The sequence below is a fragment of the Pangasianodon hypophthalmus genome, chromosome 7 (assembly GCF_027358585.1).
Source record: "Pangasianodon hypophthalmus isolate fPanHyp1 chromosome 7, fPanHyp1.pri, whole genome shotgun sequence".
Taxonomy (NCBI): domain Eukaryota; kingdom Metazoa; phylum Chordata; class Actinopteri; order Siluriformes; family Pangasiidae; genus Pangasianodon; species Pangasianodon hypophthalmus.
The window spans coordinates 29,737,975-29,755,877 of record NC_069716.1 but is presented as its reverse complement, the minus strand read 5'-3'; the positions used below and the strand labels follow the sequence as shown (position 1 = coordinate 29,755,877).

General features: G+C 39.5%; 3 protein-coding genes across 3 annotated transcripts in view; 1 reads left to right on the top strand and 2 right to left on the bottom strand.

Moving 5' to 3' along the window:
* The window catches only part of psmd13 (proteasome 26S subunit, non-ATPase 13), an 11,441-nt gene extending 2,634 nt beyond the window's left edge, over positions 1-8,807 (top strand). Inside the window, 7 exon segments of the mRNA XM_053235290.1 lie at positions 662-937; positions 3,553-3,632; positions 3,780-3,905; positions 4,111-4,173; positions 6,524-6,604; positions 6,779-6,895; positions 8,614-8,807. Coding sequence (XP_053091265.1) covers positions 662-937; positions 3,553-3,632; positions 3,780-3,905; positions 4,111-4,173; positions 6,524-6,604; positions 6,779-6,895; positions 8,614-8,709 — 839 coding nt within the window. The 3' untranslated portion in view covers positions 8,710-8,807.
* Positions 8,808-9,934: 1,127 nt separating this feature from the next.
* On the bottom strand, positions 9,935-12,422 carry LOC113541968 (cytochrome c oxidase subunit 8B, mitochondrial). Its single transcript, XM_026939170.3, has 2 exons — positions 12,179-12,422; positions 9,935-10,122 (listed from the first exon to the last, which is right to left on the bottom strand). The coding sequence occupies exons 1-2, from the start codon at positions 12,287-12,289 to the stop codon at positions 10,027-10,029; spliced, it is 207 nt and encodes a 68-aa protein (XP_026794971.2). The 5' UTR covers positions 12,290-12,422; the 3' UTR covers positions 9,935-10,026.
* A 3,518-nt stretch (positions 12,423-15,940) lies between these two features.
* Positions 15,941-17,903, bottom strand: part of LOC128318633 (spexin prohormone 2-like) — a 3,359-nt gene continuing 1,396 nt past the window's right edge. Inside the window, exons 2-5 of the mRNA XM_053235661.1 lie at positions 17,807-17,884; positions 17,682-17,736; positions 16,980-17,057; positions 15,941-16,238 (exon numbers count right to left, since the gene is read on the bottom strand). Coding sequence (XP_053091636.1) covers positions 16,153-16,238; positions 16,980-17,057; positions 17,682-17,736; positions 17,807-17,884 — 297 coding nt within the window. The 3' untranslated portion in view covers positions 15,941-16,152. The remainder of the gene's footprint in view (positions 16,239-16,979; positions 17,058-17,681; positions 17,737-17,806; positions 17,885-17,903) is intronic.

Here is a 17,903-nt window from a genome sequence, read left to right as displayed (position 1 = left end):
CATTTTTATCTTAATAAAATAAGTGAAAAATGAAATAAAATAAAATAAATGCCAGTTTCTGGCAACACCAGCCTTCTTCAGCTCGCCTCCACACAGAAAATAGTTTATTTAATCCACAGTGAGGCTGAATCCCAAACAGCTTCCTGCTCGCTGCACCCTGCGTAGTGCACTACATGTAGTGAGCACTTCATTTGAGAACAGAAACGCAGCAGTGAGAACAGATTTACTCGAGTTTTTTCTGTTAAAAATTGTTTTTATTACCATAAACAGTTCTTAAAAAGTTACAAAAGACTCAGAGGCTGAGCTCGTTTCTAACATGTTTTCGTTTCTATAGTAACAGCTCGTCACAGGGACGTGTACAGCAGTCGCTCCTCTGATAATAAACATTAAAAATTTTTCTGTAAGGAGAATTGTGTTTATGTAATATTTATGGAAGGAGTCTCCAGTGTCAGTCAGAGATAAAGCTGTAACTTTAAGTTTTCCGACGTCTTCAGGACAGAAGAGTTTACGCTTCTCAATAACAAAAAACAACAAAACTGTCAAGCTGAATTTTTCATCTTAATAACTTGAAGAGAGAAAAACAGAGAGGCTGGTGAGGGAACGACTGTTTATAGCGAAAGTTTATTATCATAAGACTGTGTTTAATATTTGTATGAATAAGTTCATATGAATGTTTTTTACCGGTTGTTGTTGTTGTTGTTGTTATTGTTTTTTACCGGTGGTTGTTGTTGTTGTTTTTTTTACCGGTTGTTGTTTTTCGTGCAGAAACTGATTGAGGGAAGTGGAGAGATGCTGAACGCGTTGCCGGGAGTGACGTCTGTGCACGGCCGATTTTACGATCTGTCCAGTAAATATTATCGCATTATCGGGAACCACGCGCTCTACTATAAAGACGCTCTGCGCTACCTGGGCTGTGTGGATGTCAAAGACCTGCCAGGTAAAATCTCTAAACTCACCTCAGCTCACAACGCTTAAAACTTTAAACCGAGTTAAAAGCTAAAATAAAGGTAGTGTGTGGCAGTGTATTGACGGTATAGGGGGAAGTATAGGGAGAGTATAGGGGGAAGTATGGGGAGTATAGGGGGAAGTATGGGGAAGTATAGGGAGATGTATAGGGGGAAGTATAGGGGGAGAGTATGGGGAGGTATAGGGGAAGTATAGGGAGAGTATGGGGAGGTATAGGGAGAGTCTAGGGAGAGTCTAGGGAGAGTCTAGGGGGAGGTATAGGGGGAAGTATAGGGGGAAGTATAGGGAGAGTATAGGGGAGAGTATAGGGGGAAGTATAGGGGAGAGTATAGGGGGAAGTATGGGGAGGTATAGGGGGGAAGTATGGGGAGGTATAGGGGGAAGTATGGGGAGGTATAGGGGGAAGTATAGGGGGAAGTATAGGGGGAGGTATAGGGAGAGTAGGGGGAAGTATAGGGAGAGTCTAGGGAGAGTCTAGGGGGAGGTATAGGGGGAAGTATAGGGGGAAGTATAGGGGGAAGTATAGGGGGAGGTATAGGGAGAGTAGGGGGAAGTATAGGGAGAGTCTAGGGAGAGTCTAGGGGGAGGTATAGGGGGAGGTATAGGGGGAAGTATAGGGGGAAGTATAGGGGGAGGTATAGGGAGAGTAGGGGGAAGTATAGGGAGAGTCTAGGGAGAGTCTAGGGGGAGGTATAGGGGGAAGTATAGGGGGAAGTATAGGGGGAAGTATAGGGGGAGGTATAGGGTGAAGTATGGGGAGGTATAGGGGAGAGTATAGGGGGAAGTATAGGGGGAAGTATAGGGGGAAGTATAGGGAGAGTATAGGGGGAGGTATAGGGGGAGATATAGGGGGAGGTATAGGGGGAGATATAGGGAGAGATATAGGGGGAGTATAGGGGGAAGTATAAGGGGAGTATATCATCAGTATACTGCCAGCAAAGCAGTGGTATAGAGGCAGTATAATGGTGTTGTTGCGACTGAAAACAGTAGTACAGCAGTATAGTGGTAGTATAGAAGCAGTTTAATGGCAGCATGTCAGTAATATAACAGCAGCATAGCTGTATAGTGACAGCAGAGTATATAGGGGCAGTATAGCAGTAGTATGGGGCATATAGGGGCAGTACAGTGATAGTATGGGGCAAAATAGTGGTAGTATTAGAGCAGTATAGTGGCGGTATAGCGGTAGTGTAAGGGCGGTATAGCGGCAGTATAAGTGTGGTATAGTGACAGTATAGCGGTAGTATTAGGGCAGTATAGGAGCAGTATAGCAGTAGTGTAAGGGCAGTATAGCGGTAGTATTAGGGCAGTATAGTGACAGTATAGCAGTAGTGTAAGGGCAGTATAGTGACAGTATAGCAGTAGTGTAAGGGCAGTATAGCGGTAGTATTAGGGCAGTATAGTGACAGTATAGCGGTAGTATAAGTGTGGTATAGTGACAGTATAGCGGTAGTATTAGGGCAGTATAGTGACAGTATAGCAGTAGTGTAAGGGCAGTATAGCGGCAGTATAAGTGTGGTATAGTGACAGTATAGCGGTAGTATAAGTGTGGTATAGTGACAGTATAGCGGTAGTATTAGAGCAGTATAGTGGCGGTATAGCGGTAGTGTAAGGGCGGTATAGCGGCAGTATAAGTGTGGTATAGTGACAGTATAGCGGTAGTATTAGGGCAGTATAGGAGCAGTATAGCAGTAGTGTAAGGGCAGTATAGCGGTAGTATTAGGGCAGTATAGTGACAGTATAGCAGTAGTGTAAGGGCAGTATAGTGACAGTATAGCAGTAGTGTAAGGGCAGTATAGCGGTAGTATTAGGGCAGTATAGTGACAGTATAGCGGTAGTGTAAGTGTGGTATAGTGACAGTATAGCGGTAGTATTAGGGCAGTATAGTGACAGTATAGCAGTAGTGTAAGGGCAGTATAGCGGTAGTATTAGGGCAGTATAGTGACAGTATAGCAGTAGTGTAAGGGCAGTATAGTGACAGTATAGCAGTAGTGTAAGGGCAGTATAGCGGTAGTATTAGGGCAGTATAGTGACAGTATAGCGGTAGTGTAAGTGTGGTATAGTGACAGTATAGCAGTAGTGTAAGGGCAGTATAGTAGTAGTATTAGGGCAGTATAGTGACAGTATAGCAGTAGTATTAGGGCAGTATAGTGATAGTATAGCAGTAGTGTAAGGGCAGTATAGTGACAGTATAGCAGTAGTGTAAGGGCAGTATAGTGACAGTATAGCAGTAGTGTAAGGGCAGTATAGCAGTAGTGTAAGGGCAGTATAGCGGTAGTATTAGGGCAGTATAGGAGCAGTATAGCAGTAGTGTAAGGGCAGTATAGCAGTAGTATTAGGGCAGTATAGTGACAGTATAGTGGTAGTATTAGGGCAGTATAGTGACAGTATAGTGGTAGTATTAGGGCAGTATAGGAGCAGTATAGCAGTAGTGTAAGGGCAGTATAGCGGTAGTATTAGGGCAGTATAGTGACAGTATAGCAGTAGTGTAAGGGCAGTATAGCGGTAGTATTAGGGCAGTATAGTGGCGGTATAGCAGCAGTGTAAGATTATTCATGTATTTACTGTGTTTTTATTTGTGTTCTGTAGGGGCGGAGCAGCAGGAGCGAGCCTTCACACTGGGATTGGCTGGCCTGCTCGGAGAGGGCGTGTACAATTTTGGAGAGCTGGTACGTGATTGGTCAGAAATCATACCCCGTGTTTCACTACTGCTTTTACACGTCTGCATTTGTATAGTCTGTGCGTCAGTGTTTGTTAATAGACGTTTGGAGCTGAGTGTTTGAGGACATGAGCGTGTTTCTGACTCGGGTTTTTAGCTGATGCACCCTGTACTGGAGTCTCTGAAGAACACGGATAAGCAGTGGCTGATTGAGACGCTCTACGCCTTTAACTCGGGAAACGTGGAGAAGTTTCAGGCTTTAAAATCAGCCTGGGGTCAGCAGGTGAGTGTGTGTGTCTCTGAGAGAGTGTGTGTCTCTGAGAGAGTGTGTGTCTCTGAGAGTGTGTGTCTCTGAGAGTGTGTGTCTCTGAGAGTGTGTGTCTCTGAGAGTGTGTGTCTGAGTGTGTTGAATCTGATGCTGTATTAGAATTGAATGTGTTGTAATGAGACTGTGTGTGTGTGTGTGTGTGTGTGTGTGTGTTCCTCAGCCTGATCTCGCTGCACAGGAGGCCAAACTGATGCAGAAAATTCAGCTGCTGTGTGTGATGGAGGTAAGATCACTCACACACACACACACACACACACACACACACTCATTAGTCCACCTTTCAACTGCAAAGGAACGTCGTCTGTTTTTTTCCAGTGGCTGTAGAATTTTTTTCTTTAGCCTGGAATAATTCTCCACTTGTAGCAGTAACGTAACTGAACGTCAGTAAAAGAAGACGGCGGTGTTGAGATTTTGTAGCTTCAGTGAAAGTAGTGATGTATTTTATCTTCAGTGACCAGAGACGAGACCAATCAGATAACGTTTACAAGAAAACACGTGGAAATGCTCGTGTCTTATTGGCTGACAGATCTCAGTTCTGCCAAACGCTCGCTCACACAGTCTGTGTGAGGGGAAACTCTATCGTCCCTCTGTAGAAGGTAGTGAGGATGGGAGGGGGGAGTTTGGCTCTCTTCAGCCTCCGCAGGAAGTGGAGTCTCTGCTAGGCCTTCTTGGCTTGGCAGGTGGTGTTGAGAGTCCAGGAGAGGACCTCCGTCATGTGCACACCAAGAAACCTGGAGCGTTTGACTTTCTCCACATTTGTTCCGCTGATGCGCAGTGGTGAGTGGTCTACTCTGGTCCTCCTGAAGTCAACAATCATCATCTTAGTCTTATCAATATTAAGAGATAGATTGTTATCTCTACACCATTCTGAGTTGGAGTCAGAAAGTCCAGGATCCAGTTGCAGATGGAGGTGTTCAGACCCAGCAGGCTCAGCTTTGTATCAGATTCTGTAGGATGATGAAGTCTATGAACAGCATCCTTACAGATCTGGCGTCCTCTGTTGAGCGGTTGGGACGGTTGCTGAAATGGGTCCAGTGTGGTGTGAAGACTGCTCTTTATGTGTTTAGCCTCTCAAAGCACTACATGATGATCCGTGTGAATGCGACGGGCCGGTTCTCATTCAAGCAGAGCACAGATGATTTCTACAGCACAGGGATGCTGGTGGATGTGTTGAAGCACACAGGGACAACTGCTTGGCTCAGGGAAATGTTGAAGATGTCTGAGAGGACGTCTGCAAGCTGATCAGAACATTCCCTGAGGACCAGGACCTGCTGTCAGGACCTGCAGCTTTCCGTGGGTTAACTCTGGACAGAGCTTTCCTGACGTCTTCTGCAGCAGACAGACAGAGTACATGGTCCACGGTCTTCTGGCATGTTGTTCTGTGCTTCAAACCGTGAATAGAAATCATCCAGTGTGTCTGGGAGCGAGGCGTCACCATCACAGACAAGTGGTGTAGTTTGTAGCTTGTAGTCTGTGATGACCTGAATGCCTTGCCACATACGTCTTGTGTTCTTGGTGTTTATGAAGTGACTGTGGATTCTTTCTTCGTAGTTACACTTCGCCTCTTTGATAGTCCGGGACAGATTGGCCCTGGCTGTGTGGAGGGCTGCCTTGTCGTTAGACCTGAAGGCAGTGTCTCGGGTTTTCAGCATCCACGGTTTCTGGTTTGTGCGTGTGGAGATGGTCTTGAAGGAAGTCTTGCTGATGTAGCCGGTCTCTGATGCTGTATATTCCTCCAAGTCTGTGGTGTTGTGGTGTGTTAGCAGCCTCTCTGAACATATTCCAGTCCGTGTGTTCAGAACAGTCCTGAAGTGCTGAGACGGTTCCCTCAGACCAGGTTCTCACCTGCTTCACAACCGGTTTGGCACCAGGAGCGGTGTGTGTGCTGTGTGAGCGGTGTGTGTGCTGTGTGAGCGGTGTGTGTGCTGTGTGTGTGCTGTGTGAGCGGTGTGTGAGCGGTGTGTGTGCTGTGTGAGCGGTGTGTGTGCTGGGATTTGCATAACAGAGACGTGACTGTGGTCTGTGAATGTTGGCGTAAACAAGGTCTAACGTGCAAAATCAGCATCTTTTATTTATTTCAGTTTCACACCATTTTAATGAGCATTTCATCAAACTCAGAAAGCGATTCCAAAACAAATCCATAAACGAACACAAATAAGACACTCACTCAGGACAAAAGTAATGGCGCCCTATAAAAGGAGGAGGACATTGTGTGTGTCTGTGGTAACTGAAATGTTGCAGTGGCTGAGCTGCATTACTGGAAGATTTAGTGCAAATTTCTCTTTGTTTTAGTCGCAATTTTATTGTTTTCAAAATGGTTCTCTGTGAGCTTTGCCTTTTATGGAGGTTTGTGGGTGTGGCTAAATGTAAATTTCATGAATGCCCCTGGTAATTTAGAGGTATGTGGTGTTTATCAGCATGCACATGTGAGTATACAGAAAATCAGAAACTTTCGTAAACCCAATAGAGTCTGGCCTCAAAAACAAGCTTTATTTATTTATTCATTTATTTATTTATTTAATGGTCACATGACTAGATCAGATGTTTTGATTTCTATCTCTGTTGTTTTCTAGATGACTTTCACCAGACCAGCGAATCACAGACAGCTGACCTTCCAGGAAATCTCTCAGAGCACCAGAGTCCCAGTAAATGAGGTGTGTGTGTGTGTGTGTGTGTGTGTGTGTTTGTTTGTGTTTGTTCGTGTTTGTTCCTGGAGCAGAAACCATCAAAGTAATTTTGCCGTTGTTTAGAAAAATGTGAAGGATGAAAGCACTGCTGTTGTTAAGTGTAAGTGTGTGTGTTTGTGTGTGTGTGTGTGTGTGTGTCAGGTGGAGCTCTTGGTGATGAAGGCTCTGTCAGTCGGACTCCTGCGAGGAAGCATCGACGAAGTGGATCAGAGAGTTCAGATGACCTGGGTACAGCCACGAGTCCTCGATCTGCCACAGGTAACACACACACACACACACACACATACACACACACACTCACACACACTCACACACATACACACACACACAGACACACAGACACACACACACACACAGAGCTGCATTCACGTCTCTGACATTTTGGCACAGATCCGATGTTTTTGTGTCGTCTCCTGAAATCTGACCCGTACCTGATTCCTGTGTTCACATCGTTCCCTCTCCAGAATGCACAGTGTCGCCGTACCGAGAGCATTTCTCACCTGCACCGTCATGTTTCTCACCTCACTGCGCTTTACTCTCAGCTCAGATACAATTCTTTACTTTTATTACTAAAAATTCCTTACAATCCACTATTACGAACTCCAGCAAATAGAAATTCTTCCACATCAGTGTGACTGTACAGAACAGATCATTTTCATAGAGCTTCTCCGATACACACTCCTGGGCAAAAAAACATGGCCCAAGCCCAAAATGGCACAATACGAAGCTTTTAATGGATTAATAACAAAACATTGGTCAGGAAATGAGCAGGAATGAAACTGATAGATAAAGGAGCTCAGTATGCGAGAGCTTTTAACTTCGATTTGTTTAAATGTTTAAGTCTTGTGGCTCTTGATGAGCTGCATCCGGTGCGGCAGAAAACCAAATAATCACTAATCTTTTAAGAAAAAACATCCCAGAAGATGTTTTTGGAAATGTTTGTACACCCAGACGTGTGTTAGTTTGAATTTTACGTCAAACATTTTAATCGTTATCATGATTTTGTGTGCAAGAAGACTATAGAAGTGAATTTCGCTGTTTCTAGCTTTTCCTCAAACAGCGAAAGGAAACCAGCGAGTGGAGGCTCAGGAGCTCTGAGGAGCATCTGCTTCATTCCTGCTCATTTCCTCACCAATCATTTGTTCTTAACAGCATTAAAAGCTTCATATTGTGCCATTTTGGGGCTTGGCTTTTTTTTTTTTTTTTTGGCCCAGGAATGTACCTTATGATGTCGTCAAAACATCACGTGAGTTATAATGATGAGATGGAGCAGGAGGAAAAGCTGCAGCGCTGCATTACTGCTGTCCAGCTCGCTGTCGTGAGAAATCAGTCGTTCAGAGAACGGTAGAATCGAGGCGACGCCTTTGGCGATGAGGAACGGGTGTGAAATATTTAGATGAATTAAGAAACTAAGCTTTTTTTTGCAAGCGTTTGCACACGTGACCGTCACGTCACACTGCCGTTCTGCACAATGGCAATAAAACAGATTCTCAAAACATCTTTATAATAATGAAGCGAATGACATGGTGATAATTAACTTTGCATGTTGAGCCTTTTTTATTTTGCATGCGAGTCTTAACCATTATTTTATTTGTTGCTTATTATTTGTTAAAACACGTTGCGGTGGCTTACGTCAGCAGACATCTGACGTGTTTATTCATCGTATATCAGTGAGGAAATAATGAAGAGGAAACTTGAGGATCTGAGCGTTTAGACGGACGATATCGGATGTGAAAAAATTCTGATCTGATCTGTTTTCTCATAAACGACTGAATCAGATCTGTATCAGAAATGAGTGAAAGAAATTGTTATTGATTACGTCACTTGAGCTGATAAAAGTGAGGAAATCAAGGGAAAGTGTACAAGGGTGCATTTTAAATCAGGGTTTGATCCCAGGATCAGAGAGGAACAAAGATAAGAGACTAAATCCATGCTTTAGTGATGAAGTGCCTGATGTTGGATTGTTTGTGTTGCAGATAAAGGGCATGAAGGAGCGTCTGGACTTCTGGTGTGGAGATGTGAAGAGCATGGCTGTGCTGGTGGAGCATCAGGCACAGGACATTCTCACATAAACACACACACACACACACACACACACACACACTCTTTACTACCCGTAATGCATGTTAGCATGTGACTTCCTGTGTTTGATTAAAGACATTTTCACGTAGTTGTGGTGTTTGTGCTGTTTCTGTTCATGCACACAGACCTGTTACGGTTTGTTTCACGTTGTCTCTGTAACGATGTGAAGGTGAACTGATCATGAACTTGTGAACTGGGTGAAGCAGGAAGCAGGAAATTCACATCGTGTGTATTTGGAGGAAGTTAAACGTCAGCCAGCTTTAGTGTGTGGAGGAACCACGCCAGCTGGTTTTTCAGGAACAACTCCAATGTCAATTAAAACCTTTGTGCGCTAACGGTTAGTTTCGATTCTTAAGAGAAGTGCAGCTGGAAAATGTTGTGCACTCGGTGACCTTCTCGGCTTATTTTCAGTTCTAAAAGAGCAGGTTCATAAACCAGAAACTGCAATAAACCGATGTTTAAATCACAGATTTGAAATCAGTGTTAAAATCTGACAAAACTGATAAAAAATAACATTTATTTACACCAATTTACACAATTTACTATCTTCTCTATCTGTATATTTGCATCAGTTGTAACACTCTGATAGGCTACGTGTTTAGTGTTCATGTCTTAACCAACAAAGTGATTGGCTCTTTTTACAGGAGGGGGCGGGGCTTATGTGATACAGCCACCATGTTTAGTGTTTATGTGCTTCTCTGCCGTGATTTCACCGACAGCGACATTTGACTTGATTTTTTCAATTCTATGCAAATTAGGTATGATGATGTAAAGCGAATGATTCCTCGGACCAATCCTGCGGCACGTGCGGTCCGACGTTTCTTCAGGTCACGCACAGGCCACGCCCACAAACGACAAACTACAAGTGACTTTTGTCCTGTTAATCTGAATGCAACTCAAACGATTTTATATTATTCCATAAAGATTTCTTAGAATCCAGAATAGACCCTGGTACTAAACAGTACCTTAGCTTGGAGTGGTACCATTAAGGCTACTTTTTTGTGCCTTTAGTGTGTGTTTATTACCTGAGCAGGTGCACAAAGTGTAGCGTTAAAGCATTATCTCTAAAAACTAATTAATTAAGTGGTCTTTAAGGTCTGATCATGTGCATTAAATCATTTTAATAGTACACTATATCAGCAACTCTTTTGGTTTTATTAATAAAACCAAATAATTACAGAAAGTAAAAATAAATAATTACAGTTTAACACACTCTTTGTTAGTTTGTATGTTGGTTTATTAATGAGAAATATGACAGGTTTTTGTGAGGAGGAATGCAGAGGAGCGGCGTGACGGTGTTCAGGTGATCATGGCCGCTTCTTGTAGTCCTCCAGATGGGCGAGGACCCACCCTGAGGGGACGAGGATGGTCAGGAACATGGCCGTCAAGGCAATCACCTGCTCCTGAGGACGGCATGAGCCGCAATTAGCGATTAGATACAGCGATGATAAGAGACCAGTGCACTATACAGTCTAATCACATCTTAGCAAGAGGAATACCTTGAGTATAGTCTAACTTCCTATACTTAATACTTCCTATTATAAGATTACATCAAATTAAACATTATTAAAACTGTTTCCGGACAATTCAAATTGTCTTACTTTATTGGCAGGTAATTTGGTTAATTTCTAGAAATAAACTCTAAAAATGAACAAAATTATCTGCCAATAAAACAAGAAAATTGAAGCTTGAAATGATTAAAAATGTCTATTATATTATATTATATTATATTAATTATATTATATTATATTATATTATATTATATTTATTTTAATCTTATAATAAGAAATACTACATACATATCGCTATCTTCAAGATATTTCCACTAAGATGTAAATCTTTGCAGTGATAAAATGAACAATTTATTAGCGTGTAAATCAACCAATGCATAAAAATACAGAAATCAGACATTTTACTGGTTTATTTAGAGTTTAGGGAGAGATTTTCTTCATCATTAAGATAAAATAATAACAAGTAAACATGGAAAAGAAAAATGTGTTTGTTAATAAACACCTGTTTTATTTCATTTTCCTCTGTGAGTCGCAGCAGTGTGTAAGCAGTAGTAAGTCTTGCAATAATAAGAAGGACATAAAATTAATAAATGTGCTTCATTTAACGTACTTATGCAATAAACAGGTTTATTCCAGTGCAGGATTTCATTCTCTTTATAAATTTCTTCCTTTATATTCTATCTTTTATCACTCCCTCACACACGGATGCATTATACGCTCGTCATGTACTCAGTGTAAATTCTTAAAGATAAAAAAATTAAAAAATCTACACAGCCTTAACTTTTCCTAGGTCAGCGTTACCATAGCAACGAAAACATCCTGCGAGTCCTGTCAGTAATAGCATCACATCAACTTTTTTTATTATTATTTTTTTTAAACTGTGAAACGTATCAATTATTCTCTAATATAAAACGTTTACTGCTTTACTAAGCAGCGTGTTAAAAAAAAAAAAAAAAATCACGTGGTGGGTTTTTTTTGTCCTTTTTTTTTTTCTTAAACATCATCCTACCCAGGGACAGCAGATGAAAATCTACAAAATCTGACACATTTACATCATTAATATAATAATGCATAATATACATACATACATAATATAATAAAGTAAGTAAATAAATAAATAAATAAAGTAGTATATACTGTGTAGTATGACAGCCATTTTAATTCCTCAGCTGTTGCACCATGTGATAGTTGTGATTCTGAGTGTGAATGTGTTTGGGAGTGAAAGCTAAAAATAAAAGTTTACAGGAGTTTGATTACGATCGAGGATTATTTATTCACACATTATTAAGGCTGCATATAAACACTCAGTATTTACGTACATTATTATCAGTTTTTAAAGTAAAATATTTCCGAACGTGTCCAATTTTAATGATTTAAACAGATTTGATAAACCTGATCCTCTCCAGAGAGCAGACATTTCGTAATGTTTATGATGTGTCATAGTTGGGAATGTTATTACAGGCCTGTGTTTATAATAGTGTCTATCTTTTAAACCGTTTTAATGATTATTATAGGAATATCCTTTCTATTTGAAGCTCTTTGTCATGTGACATTTTCCAGACAGACTTGTTATATAGTTCAATGGAGTCTGTATGACTTTATTTGTCTACAAGGTCAAACATTTGGCCTGGTTTCAAAAATTCAGCAGCTCCAGCAGGGTAATGTCCATGCACAGAGAAAACAAGGACACTACATAGATCAATATATGACTTTAGTTCAGTGCAAACCTGATTTATATATATATATATGTCATGTCTAATTTAAGTAGCGTGCCATCTGATCATAGCAGTGGTACGTGAGAGCTGTCACACCTCCAATGGCGTTCTTCTTAATCTCATTACCTTCTCACATTAACACTAACCTGATTACAGACACATGATGTTGAGTAACACAGTTTTTGATAACTGCTGCTATTTTTATGAGTGTGTTTTTGAGTTTCAGTACTCACCCCTGTGCTCACGACATGTTTAGCTGGTTTGGCTGATATGTTTGCTCTTGGTGTTAAGTGCTGCCTCAGAGCAGCTCTGAATAAACCTGAGGAGCGACTCAAAGCCAGCATGATTCCCTCTGCTGATCCGAGCGGTGGAGAACGTGTTGCTGCTGCTGCTGCTGCTGCTGCTGCGTTGTTCAGCTCAACACAGTTGGACTCTGATCCTGTGACTCTGCTGTTCACCTGCCAAGTGCTATTTATTATTCAAGCGTGTGGATCCGCCCTGAACGCTCCGGCTTCACGTCCTACTGACTTCCTGCACTGATAAACACACAGCAGAGCTGCACTAACACTCACAGTGTTTAAACTACTCCTGTGGTGTTTATCTGTGTCAGGAAGGACTCGACTCTGTGACACACTTCATGTTATTGAGACTCAACAGCTGAATCCAACACTGTGTTAAAGGAGCAGTTTATAAAGTTCAGACATGAATTATAACTGCAATAAAAACATTCACAAGACCTCGCCTTTCTCACTATTCAAATTTACTATGCACCCTGAGTTTCCTTTTATGGAAAAGGGGCGGGGCAAGTACCTATGCTCTGGTGAAGCTGGGGGTGGAGCCAATTTCTGCACCAGAAAAATGTAAACAAAAGCCTGAAATATGGAAATTCTTTGAATTTCTTTGAATTCTTTTGTCTTTGAAATTCTACGATTATTTCACATTGATAAACACGTTTATTATATTAGTACTGTAGCTGTTAATTCAGTACTGTAAGTTAATTCTACAGGTTTATTCAGAACAGTATTCAGTATTACAACACTTACAATGTTGCACTGTTACAACGTACTATAACAACACGTTAGGTGTTAATTCAATACTTTAAGGTAATTCAACACTAACTGTTAATTCAGTACTATACATTAATTCAAACCTTTAGATGTTAATTCAGTGCTATAGACACTATTAGTAAATTCAGTATAGTACTGTTAATTCAGTACTATGTGGTAAATTAACACTGTAGGCATTAATTCAGTGCTATAAATGTAATTCAGCATTGTGGAAGTTAATCCAGTACTATTAGTTGTCAGAACTGCCTGTGTTGATTCAGTTAATTCAGTACTATAAGATGATTAAACTTTATAAGGTAAAAATTCAGGACTATAAAGTAATTCAAAACTGTAGAAGTTAATTCAGTACTATATGGTAAATTAACACTGTATTCATTAATTCAGTGCTATAAACGTAATTCAACATTGTAGAAGTTAATTCAGTACTTTTAGTTAATTCAAAACTGCAGGTGTTAATTCAGTACTACAAGTTAATTAAACATTATAAGGTAAAAGTTCAGTACTGTAAAGTAATGCAAAACTGTAGAAGTTGACTCAGTACTATAGGCACTAATAGTAAATTTAATACAGTACTGTTAATTCAGTACTATATGGTAAGTAAACACTTGGAGGTGTTGATTCAGGACTATGAGTTCATTCAACACCGTAAGAGAAAGATGCAGTACTATATGGTAAATTAACACTGTAGGCATTAATTCAGTACTATAAAGTAATTCAAAACTGTAGAAATTGATTCAGTACTATAAGGAAATTCAACGCTACAGGTGTTAAATTCAGTACTCTAAATTAATTAACTGTAAGGGAAATTTTTTTTTGTCTAATTGGTACTTCAATACTGTAGGTGTTAATTCAGTACTACAAATGTTATTCAACACTGAATGTTAATTCAGTACTGTAAGTTAATTCAACACTGTCAGAGTTAATTTGGTGCTATGATTTACTACGGTATTTAACACTGTAAGGGATACAATTCAGTACTATATAGTAATTCAACACCATAAAGGAAAAAAATCAGTACTATAAGTTAATTCAACATTGTGATGTTCATTAAGTACACTGTAGGTGTTAATTCAGTACTATAAGTGCATTTAATACTGTAGGAGTTAATTCAGTACTATAAGTTCATTTAATACTGTAGGAGTTAATTCAGTACTATAAGTTAATTTAGTACTACAAGTTCATTTGACACTGTAGGTGTTTATTCAGTACTATAAGGTAATTCAACATTGTGATGTTCATTGAGTACACTGTAGGTGTTAATTCAGTAGTGTAAGACATTTAATACTGTAGGTGTTAATTCAGTACTATACGTTAATTCAACATTGTGATGTGCATTAAGTACACTGTAGGTGTTAATTCAGTACTATAAGTTCGTTGAATACTGTAGGTGTTAATTCAGTACTATAAATTCATTTAACACTTTAGGTGTTAATTCTGTAGTCTAAATTAATTTAACACTGGAAGAGAAAAATTCAGCACTATAAGGTAATTAAGCACTTCAACACATTCAGTACTTCAACACATTCAGTACTGTACTAATTGAGCTGTATGTGTGATTATTAAAGCTCTGACCCAGCACACACTCAGCTCTAGTCCTCTGTAACACTCACGGTGTTGACGTGGTTCCACACGTTCTGAGACGATGGAGCTGTTGGGTTCTAATCGAACACGTCTGAACATCACGATTAATCTGAAACAGTTATAGTTAATAATAATCACTGTGTTAGTTTGATGAGTTTATCATACCATTGCACAGCAGGTCAGGAGTCAGGGTGTAAATCCACGTCACGCCGCGCATTCACGCGGCCGGTCCTCAGCGTGAAACTGCTTCTTCTGAACACACACTCTAAATCAGACGTCCAGCGACGCCGTCACACACTCAACACACAGCAGGCGGCTCGCTTGCAGTGTGAAATCCGACTCGGCTCGTCTCACACACGCCTCGGTCCTGTCGCTCTGAAATAAAGCCTGTGAGGGTTTAGCTTGTGTGACCCTCCTGTCAGAGATCTTATTTAAAATCTAAAAATAAAACGTTTTCGAGAAAATGTTTGTATACGCTTTTAGAAGGAAAACAACTTTTCTTCACGTGACCCAAAGTGTACGACTGTCTGTCACTGAACCTGACGTATTCAGCGTTAAGCACTCACTCAGGATTTATTCCTGAAATTACACACATCAGTATTCAGAAGTTACGGCAGAGTTACGCATACGGGGGCGGAGTTTATCTGAAGGAGGCGTGGCTCAGTTACACTCGATTCCAGCGCCACTGTCTGGCAGTTTGATGTAACAACAATACGTCACGCTGAAATTTATCTTTTGTTTGTAAATACAATCAAACACACTATGGAATGCCATTCGAGGACAAAATTAAATACATAAGTATCACACTGGTAATTAATTAATAATATCATCAGCTGAGAAAAGGCTTTTTCATTGGAGGAGACGCATCTTTATCTTTAGGAGTGAATATTTTATGGATAAAATGATGAATGAAGTTAAAGTTTCTCTGTAGGCGTAGCAGATGAGTGCTCGGTCAGCTTATCCTTCACACCGTGAGCATGTTTTCTTTACAGGAGAGCATCGAATTAAAGTGTAATAAAATCTCCTACATCCCACACACACACATTACAATTTCACTTCCTCGATTTAGTGTCTCGTGGCATCATTAGATCTCAGACGCTTCTGCTGAAGAAGAATCCACTTAATCAGCTGCGTAACTCGACTCTGAGCTCGAGGAACTTTCCTCATGACAATATTGATGTAAATTCTGGACTGATTGAACGACTCTGGATTCTATGTTTGTGTTATGATCAGAATTTCTCAATCTGATTTATTAATGAAACTCTCATTCCTGTTAAAACATACTACAAGAAAAAGTGAAAAGAGACAACAGAGTTACTTGAATGGAATTTACCTTTATCGAGTATTTACATTACAGGAATACACAGCATGAGGAGAACAAGCAGTGTAGAAAATTTTACAATAATCATCATCATCATCTAAAGTTTTATCAGCAACCTATTACATCTATCACGTTTACTGGACGTTTGATGAATCAAACAGGAATTAAAAAAGTTAAAAGCTGGAAGTTTTGAAACATTTTTACAACTTATGAACATTTTAAGCTGCATAAAGCGAGTCTACTCTGTATAACGGATCAGAAGATTCTCAGCTGTGAAAAGCCGCGTTGCTCTTCCAGCTTGCACTGACTTCATCTTTTCAAAATCTAAATCAAAGAAAAAAAAAGCTTTTTGGAAATTAAAGGTTAATTAAATGTTTTCACTGGATAATATTCTACACTTCAAAAGAATTTTGATGAGAAATGCTTCCTGAACAACAACAACAACAACAACAATAATAATAATAATAATAATAATAAGTAAATATGGAATTGTTACAGAATTATTCACAATATAATCACAGTTTCTAAATAATACAGGGAATTTGTAAAACACCTGCTCACATATCGATAATGTATTAATTAATGTTTGGGAAAAAAAAAGGCAAATAATCAATCATCATTAAGTAAATGAAGCGCAAAATGACGCAAAATGACGCTTTATTTAATAAAAATGTTTGTTAACTGGAAAAAATCAGAACTGAGGCTGAAAAGTGAAATTTTAATATTTACAGCTGGAGATTAGGTATAAATATATTAATATAAATATACTTTATTAGGATAAATGTTGTATATTTACATTTAGGATAATGCAGTCTTTTAATTTCTGTGTAATTTATGTGAATTTATTTTAGTCATGGATAAAATGGACTAAAAAACAGTCAATGCAGGTGAATTTCTTTAACATTTCATCAAACATGCTTTAATATATTTAATAACTTGCTGAAGTTTATGATGTGTTCACGTTAATGCATTAAATACTATTCATATATAAAGAAAATAAAGTGTAAAAGCATTGTATAATTATTCAGTTCTGCGGATGAACATAGTCTACTGCATGTTTCATACCTCTGATAACTGCGTACAAGCTTTTCAGAGCTGATTTATAAAAATCAACATCGCTGTCTGGAATATATCTTCTACCATCTGTGGAAGAAGAAACACACTGTTTCTCAAATACTGTATGAACAAGAAAACACGAAGTAGAAGCAGAATTAGAGACAGGAGTTGAGTGAATGGATATTACAAGTGCTGTGGATTCGTTATGGTAATTTATGTACAAAATGGAGTAGAGTACAGTGATTATAATCAATCATCCTTTAATAATCCTTTAACTCTGATGCTCGTTCCCACCTGTATCGAGTTTCACATCTGTGTCCTGTTGTGTTGAAGAGATTTAAAAGGAGTTTACAGATTTAAAAGTTTACAGATTTATTCTAAACAATGAATTGAAGTCAGGTGACGTTTATTTCCTAAAATGGAGGATAAACGCTGTCAGCTACATTGCAGTATGGAAGAAGAAAGAAATCTTTAAATCTCAGACTAAACGTGTCTATAATAATGAACTACTCAAGTAAAGAAAGTGTACTTTTTAACTTTGGGCCAAAAATAAGAGGGATTATTTACTTCTAATGAAAAACCTTTAAGAAAGTACGTTGTTTTTATTTCTAGTGGTGCTTCAGCTGACTAGTTGTTTGGAAGCACAGTGAATAAACAGCGCTCGTTTATTGGCATTGATTGTGTTAATTACGTAGAAGAGCGAACACTCACATTTCCCCTTCAGGTACAGCATCGACTGCGGTCCCCAGTTTTTAGTCAGAGTCGCCTGGAGAAACAATAAAAGACATCACAACAGAATGATCCTCATTTTAATGATGAAGAAGTAAAGCTTTTACCTTCTGAATGCAGTGCGACTCCGTGAACAAAATTACAATCAGCACCGAGCACGTCCATAAAACCTGCATGCGTGGCATCTAACAACGAAAAAGACAT

Bases quoted from the DNA above. Each gene is read 5' to 3' on its own strand.
- LOC113541968 (XM_026939170.3), bottom strand. From the start codon at position 12,289: ATGCTGGCTTTGAGTCGCTCCTCAGGTTTATTCAGAGCTGCTCTGAGG. The intron at 10,123-12,178 runs GTGAGTACTGAA...TGCCGTCCTCAG, and splicing joins AACATGTCGTGAGCACAGGG to GAGCAGGTGATTGCCTTGAC.